At 37.0% G+C, this 7765-nt stretch overlaps 1 protein-coding gene and 1 long non-coding RNA gene across 2 annotated transcripts; one reads left to right on the top strand and one right to left on the bottom strand.

Moving 5' to 3' along the window:
- Positions 1–1288: 1288 nt before the first annotated feature.
- Positions 1289–3230, bottom strand: LOC117292304. Its single transcript, XR_004519289.1, has 3 exons — positions 3145–3230; positions 1990–2080; positions 1289–1347 (listed from the first exon to the last, which is right to left on the bottom strand). It is a non-coding gene; the product is annotated as an uncharacterized LOC117292304 (long non-coding RNA).
- Positions 3231–3700: 470 nt separating this feature from the next.
- Positions 3701–7288, top strand: LOC117293012 (uncharacterized protein C16orf52 homolog A-like). Its single transcript, XM_033775217.1, has 3 exons — positions 3701–3923; positions 4748–4960; positions 5275–7288. Exons 1-3 carry the CDS (start codon positions 3821–3823, stop codon positions 5460–5462), a joined length of 504 nt encoding a protein of 167 aa, XP_033631108.1. The 5' UTR covers positions 3701–3820; the 3' UTR covers positions 5463–7288.
- The last annotated feature ends 477 nt before the right edge of the window (positions 7289–7765 follow it).

The following is a 7765-nucleotide window of genomic DNA, read 5'->3' as shown; positions in this document are numbered from 1 at the left end:
GGGGATGCAGAATATTAATTTTGTTTTTGCCAATACACCTATGTGGGACTTTATCAGCACTCTCACTGTTTCTACACCAGGCTAGTGAACAAATTTATATGTAAATTTGCATCGTGATGAAGAAATTTGGTTTTACCCTTACACCTGTGTGTTAGCACTGTATAAACAGTATTTTCAAAGTTCTGTGAAAAAAATAACATGCATATTACTCGGGTGGGATTAGATTCAACGACCCCTGCAATTCTGGAGCAGTTTCTTACTAACTAAATTTGTATTGTGTTTTTAACAAAACACATTACAACCCGAGGGACTTTCCCATAATCTTCAAACCCCTACAGAAAAAGTACAAACTCCAGTCATGCACAACAAAAATAAAACTGCATAAAGTAGTAGTTCAACAGTTTCACACAAGCACGTGCTTATTAATAAGCCTGCACTGCTACCCAAGAAGCAAGTTTGACTAGCTCTCAGCACTCTCATGTGTTTCTACACCAAGCTAGTGACACAGATGAGCTGTATGGATGTATTTCTCCAGGGCAATTGGTCATGAGCTGTGAGGTTTGAAGTTGCCATTAGAAACTTTATGTTTTTTAACTCACCATGATATTGACGAATTGCATCCTCTCCCTGTCTCAGACCCCCATCTTATCAAAGCGTTGCCCTCCGTTATACACTGCAGCCTTCAATAGTGATCAGTAGAGAGGTGATTCCTTCCAAAGTTGGTTTCAGAATACTATTTGCTTCATAGCCCTGAAAGGTCACGTTAACAGATTTGTTATGCAAAAACTCTTGCAGTTATGATTAAAACTGGAAAGGACCTCTCCCATTGAAAAGTCATCATTGTTCTTCTAATCAATTTTCAAACCATTACTACTCTCATTCTTTGTTTTTGATAATGTTAAAAGTAGCCCTCTGTAAGAAAGTTTAGCAAGTAATTTTCTCTTCAGCTACAAACTTCTCCCATTTATGGGAACCACGAGGGTGGACAAATTTGAGCTGACCAGGAAATTTCTGTCATAAAGACAAGGGTGAAGCAAAGTCAATAAAATATTGTTGGTGTCCTTGTTTTTCTTTTCGTTTTTCAACTAATCGTCACATAAAAATAACACGCTGATTGATGTTCCTTTGAAAAAAGCTTGAAGTTTCGATTTATGATAGGTAGTTTTGTTGTTTCATTACTTCTGCAGTGACAAACACTATGAGTACATATTACTTGGTTGTAATATTAGAATGGTAAAAATACATACATAGGAGAGTGGAGCTCCAACCTCCAATATCTTAGACCAGTCTTGGACATCTACACTTGTTGACGAGTAGATCTCTTAGTCTTAGGAGATGTAAGTCCCACTGCAAAACAACCACACTGCAAAATTTAACAACACTTAAAGTTTTAGATATTAACAGAAATTATCAAAACATTTATCTATAGTTTCAAAAAAGAAATAAACCCAACACATTGAAATTGTATGGTTCAAGCATAGAGCTAGGGTTCAGGCATAGAGCTAGGGTTCAAGGAACTCATGCACAGCAGGAATATTTTTATTGTTGCATTAGAAACAAGCAACATTATTTATGGGTACGTCAGTTGCATGGAACGATTCTCTTGAGGATGGGTGCTTAATAAATACATGTAACCGTTGAACATGAAGCTGTCTGAGGAGCTTGCAAAACATCTTTCAGTTTCCACAGGAAAGAACCCAATCAAGTATGTTAACTCTAACAAATGATTGTCAAACATATGCAATTTTGGTGAATGAATATGGTAGTGCTGCAAGAAAATTTTAACTTCTATTTAAAACCAGATCAACAATAAGCCACATGCATACCTCGGGGGAATTCACCTTTTGCAACTCTCTTTGAATTAATTAAAATGCTGCAAGAAAATGTTGATGTTAACTTCTTATTAAACAAGAGCAACAACGATTCTGCACAACATACAGTAGCTCCCTATGGGACCAAGAGTAAACATACATTTTTGGGGAAGTTTACCTTGTGCTGGACAGTGCAGCTCCAACATCTTAAGCTTGTCTTGGACATCTACATTTTGGCAGTTAGATGTCTTCGGAGATGCTAAGCCTGGCTGAAACACAAACAATAATATGCACAATTTTAGTGTTTAAAAACATTATCCACTAAAAAAAAAAAAAAATTCAGTTAATACGCTTTTACCATTTTTGTTTCGAATAGTTTAATAATGGTAAGTCAAGGAACAAACTGCAGGCATGGTATTGGTTCTTGTGAGAAAGTAGTTATCTTTAATCAAATGCGAGGGCTGTACACATAGTGTGAGACTTTTCAGTTAATTGGAATTTCCCTGATTTTACAAGGGCCCCCAACAAAAAGAAATTATTTTGTTGTGAACTTGTGTAGAAGAAAAAAAACATACTTGATACTGAAAGCACTAACAAAATAGCTCGCAGAACTAATCAATGTGCATCACTATTTGAATGTTTACTCAAAAAAGCAACAGTTATATTTAAATAACTCAAAAACTGACAAAAAAAACACCGTGAAACCCACAACCCTCCCCATCAATTCTGAAATGATTGCCAAACAAACAGACACATCTAAATAAATTTAAGTGCTAAAAGAGAATATCTGACTTTAACTTCCCCTTTAACAAGAGCAAAAACGTGCATAAGTATGCACAGTTATTCTATGGCTAAATTTTGGGACCAGGGATAATACATTTATAATATAAGGTATACTTTGGGGGAACTTGCCTTTTACTGGAGAGCGCAGTTTCTAAAAATCACAGCCTGGTACACGTATTTGTATTTTATACATAAACGACAGATATATGCTCTTCGTTTCAATTTACTGGCAGGCTGAAAATGACCGAATTCCAGAAGCCCTTTAGACTAATTAATATTCACATAGAGGTCACAGATAAATCACAAAGGAGATTAGTGACCTGCGGGTAGACTGTAATTATTCAAGTAAAAATTGAATACAGTTATTCCCACAATGCGCACAGTAAAGTGAACCTTTCATTCTAGTTCCATTGTCTAGCTCGTCCAAAACAAAAATACATGTGCTTTCAAATTTTGCGCCGTCGTTAAAATCCGCTAAAAACACAAACTTCACAACAACGCACATTTTTAATAGAATTTAATTTTTTCCACACAGATACTACCAACTCACCTGGTTAATTTGTGACGATTCAACCATGAAGCCATCTGGGGAAAAACTTACAAAGAAATCGTCAAATAGGAAAAACGAGGTTTTCAGTTCACACATGGTAAATTTTTCTTGCAATAAAATGGCGGCGGCAAGCTGGTGCCCGGCGTAACATTGGATTAGCACATGTGTTGTACACAGTTTGCACTGGCAGCCTGATTCACGTGACGTTGGTAATTGCCGCGGGTACAAAATAAAATAATATAACTAAAATCCAAAATAAAACAAATAAAAACACGATGCTTTGGTAATATTTTGAATTATGTTTTTTTTTTAAGGTGTGAGGACCATTAAGGTCAGCGATTTGTTGTTATCTATACTTTTAATTAGATTAATTTTCTGCAAGAGGGCGGTATTTTAGGTACTAAAAGCAACGATCACAGACTTGGAACCAAGTCTACACTAGAATGTAAACATAACCCGTAAATACATCAGCCTCTACTATTGGCCATTTTTTCAGGCTATTTACTTATTGTCCAATCACATATCACGTAATGTGTGCCTTTGGCTTGTGAGCAGTCATCCATATGCTAGACAAACATCATCCGTCGTCTGGGGCCGGACAAGAATGTTGAGATGGTCTTGAGTTGAGAAGGCTTCCTTGATTTCTTGATTAAAGGATGAATAATGCGAAGAAATCATGGATAAACTTGTGATTGTCTCAGGTGCTTTGTTCTTCTTAGCTGATGTTTTTGCGGTGGCAAGTCTCGCAAATCCAGCATGGGTCATTTCTGATGATGCGAGTAAGTAATTGGATAACTTTCCGTAAGGCGCCACCACTTTTTCACTCATTTTTACAAAAAGGGATATCTCATTGAGGTAAATTAGATACTATATTATTTCATATCGAATGAAAAAGTGGTGGCGCCATACGGAAACTTTTCCAAGTAATTCTCAACTCATTTTTGGAGAGTCTCAATTCAACTTTCAAGTCGATATTTTATTATTATATTTGACAGGATCATGGATTCTTTAATTAATGGGTTGATTTATGAGTTCAGTTATCAATATATCTATATTTATCAACAACACAAATTACTCAACAGTTCAAGACAACGAATTAGTTAGACAAAATAATTCGGAAAATAGTCCTCAGAATCAGATTCACATCATGTCAGAAAAACAAGGAAATAGGCCTATATTTTTGTTTTAATTAAATTCTAATTTCAGAAAATAAAATTAGTTAATTGCAAACATACCAACCAAGGACCAATGGTTATAATGCAAGACACGGGCAGGGTCATGGCCGTGCGTCAAAGGCTCACAACCCTGCAAGGTTTTAAACGTTATCGAAGTTTCTAAATTTTCACAAACTGTTGTAAAAATGTTTTACGTGCGCTGGGTTGTGTGTACGCGCGTGTCAGAATAGATCAAGCACTGGTACTGCGTCCCGCGTAGGTAAATTTTCGTAAATGAGCTTGTGCCAAACACGCAAGGCCAGCTGGTCCCAGCTCCAGCTATGTCTTTATCAGCCGTTTAATCACCCCCGTGGTTCGCGCTCTCCACCAATACAATAGGAATAGTGAAACTGTCTGGTATTTATGAATACTTATTTTAATCCATTTAGGTAATTTCAAGATAGGCCTGACGTCCCAGTGCCTGACTATTTTTGGACGAGATCCTGTATGTCTGGCACCCAGCCTCTCGCCAGAGTGGGAAGCAACACTAGTCTTCATTGTGCTTGGTATTCTGTGTCTAACAGTCACCTGTAGTCTGTTGGCCTTATCTCTGAAGAAGACATCGGCCTTAAAGTATGCAAGATGGGCAGCATTTACTGCAAGTAAGACAATTATTTTTTAATTTGATTCATCGGTTCAACTGCAGGACCTGAATTCTTACCAAGCTAACCGCTGATTTCACTATGACTAGAATAAGTCTTGTCGTCAAGTTACTGAATCACAGTTTCTTAATTTGTGTAACTCATAATCATAGACGTTAAATCAATGTTTGTATGAGACAGATATGATGGTCAGGTTATGAAAAGAGCAATCTGATGTTCTTCTAACCAAGTAAATTTTTATTGACAATAATTTAAAGAGTGATTGCCAAACAAAATAACATGTTGTGGTTGTTTTTATTTCTTTACATACACAGTGATTCTCTTCTGCACAGCAGCACTTATCTTCCCAGTGGGTTTCTATGTGGATGAGATCGGTGGTGAGCCGTACAAGCTACCCAATACAGTCAAAGTAGGTTCCTCATACGTCATGTTCATCCTGGCCATCTTCCTCACCATCATCTCAGAGTTGTTTGCTGGTAAAATATGTCTACCACGACTTTGACATCCAGGTGTGGGTGTTCATCAGGAGTACGTTATGGTAAATGCTGTGGAGATAATTTAACATAAGGTTCCTGCACTATTTTTTTTACTTTATGAGAGATCCCCTTACATCACAAAGCCATGGACAGCCACTTCAAGGCGAGGACTAAACTGAATTGTTTTGGGCCGTCACCTGCAGGGCCACAATGTCACCTATTCCCGGGGCACCTACCTATCCCCTCCACAGTCCGTAAGGATGAAGGCATGGTAATCACCCACTAGGAGACTGGCTTGTAGAGCAGAATGCTCCTTTCCAACTTTTACCAAGCAGTTATGGTCAAGTGCTTTGCACATGGGGACAAGTGTCATGACCGGGATTGGAACCCACTCTCTGCCGCTGACAACACCAGAGCTTGGGTCGAGTGATCTTGACCAATGCATGCCATACGCCAATGGGAAAACATCTGTGGCTTGTTGGTATGACCATAGAAGGATCAAGGATGCAATCATGAGTTTTGTTTAAAAATACTTTGAACACCCAAAGTTTTTATGTTTGCTTTGAGAACCAGCAGCTGTGATCATCTCTATCAGCATTAGTTCTAAATTGGAACAGGCATGATATTATTCCTACTTGAGTCTGACTTGCGATCTTTTTGCCGTTAACAAATCTGAAAAACGTGGCCTCGGCAGTGTTCGGTGTTTTCTGAATAAAGTTTTCCTACTGTTTTCTGGGCACCAAATGTCATGCCTGTTGGAAAGAATTTAAAAAAAAATCATTTTAACATTCCTGGTTTAAGTGTTTATATTTAGTGTTAAAATTTGATTTCAAGATACATTATAACACGGTAAGACACCAATGTTACATTATTTCATTGCTTCAAGCCGTTTGCTTTTCTGGAGACAGTGATGTGTTTATTTTGGGTAACTTCAGTGAAAAATGAAATCAGGTTTTAATAATTATTATTTGTACAATTGGTTGTACATTGTATTTTACAATAAGCAGTTTTTGTTTTGTACAGTAGAAAGAACTGTTCTATAGTACTGCATAGAGTTTTATTTTGATCTATATTTTTATATTTAAATGTTTTACTCAATTGAATGTCCACCTCCAAAAAAGGTTTGTTTATTTTCCGAATCCGTCCCCACACAAACAAAACTGCAGTCACAGTGCGGTTCTTCAACACTGTACATAACACTGTGTAGACGTGTGTAACTTCACATTTAGTTTCAAGTCCCTACATTAACTTGAAGTGAACTTCTTTTGTTCCGAGTTTCATACTTCAAATGTAGCGTTTAAATACACCACTGATTAAAGGAACACGTTGCCTTGGATAAGACAAGTTTGTCTTTGAAAGATGTTTTAAAAGTAGAATTTCATGTTTCACACAAGTATAACTCGGAATTGCACGGTTTTCCTTTTACGTCTCAAATTAACACGGTACATTTTGTGGAGTCAAAGGAATTTGTGACATCAAAATTCTTACAACCATTTCTGTTGCGGCCTTTTGAGGTTGCCTTTCTGTGTGAATGTTTTGACTTCGTGTAAGAAGTTTCAGTTAGTCTCAGTGGTATTCATCTATAGTGTTCATTGATTTGTCGTTATGTATAGAAAATGTGTGTGCTAAATTCCTTGTTGGTTAACATTATGATCTATAATTTTATATGCGTAACTTTTGTCATTTTATGTACACAGAGGTAGAAATAAATGAGCCTGGGGCTGATTTCACAAAGAGTAAAGACTCGTTTTTTACAGAGCATCGATCTCAATAATCCACTTCGGAATGTCAGTGGCGCATGTCTGTTACTGCTGGCAACGGATTTTGTCTATCTCCTCTAACCTTTTGACAATACCCGCTGGTATTGTCAAAAGGTTATGGGAGATAGACAAAATGCGTTGTCAGCAGTAACAATGCGCAGCTGACATTCCGAAGTGGCTTATTGCTAAAGTGTGATGTCACAATACATATCACTATGGTAATACTGACTGTGACAACTCATCAAAGATGATTCTTAGTACGTTGTGAAATCAAGTCCTGGGCTTACATGTATATTCAAGTTTTCATTTTTACTACCGAGAGTATAGTATTTTTTTAACAATATTTAATGTTTACCTTTTGTAAAGAAGGCTATGCAATGTAAGGTTGTTCAGAATGTATATTTTGTTTTTCTACAAAGCCAACATTTGTAAGACGTTTTTCATGGGTGCCTTCAAATATTCTTCATATGTTCCATTTTAACCTCCACTTGTGATGTCATGTCTTGATTGTTCCGTCACTCCATTATTTTGCACGAATGGCTACCTTTAAACAATCATGTGACGCGCAA

The sequence above is a fragment of the Asterias rubens genome, chromosome 7 (assembly GCF_902459465.1).
Source record: "Asterias rubens chromosome 7, eAstRub1.3, whole genome shotgun sequence".
NCBI classification, from domain to species: Eukaryota; Metazoa; Echinodermata; class Asteroidea; order Forcipulatida; family Asteriidae; genus Asterias; species Asterias rubens.
Note: the sequence above shows the minus strand (reverse complement) of the source record. Positions and strands in the feature narration are given on the sequence as shown.

What these genes read in the sequence shown, in the direction of transcription:
- LOC117293012 (XM_033775217.1), top strand. Translation starts at nt 3,821, where the DNA reads ATGGATAAACTTGTGATTGTCTCAGGTGCTTTGTTCTTCTTAGCTGAT. An exon ending in GGTCATTTCTGATGATGCGA is followed by an intron (nt 3,924 to 4,747) that starts GTAAGTAATTGG and finishes TAATCCATTTAG; the next exon opens with GTAATTTCAAGATAGGCCTG. An exon ending in ATGGGCAGCATTTACTGCAA is followed by an intron (nt 4,961 to 5,274) that starts GTAAGACAATTA and finishes TTACATACACAG; the next exon opens with TGATTCTCTTCTGCACAGCA.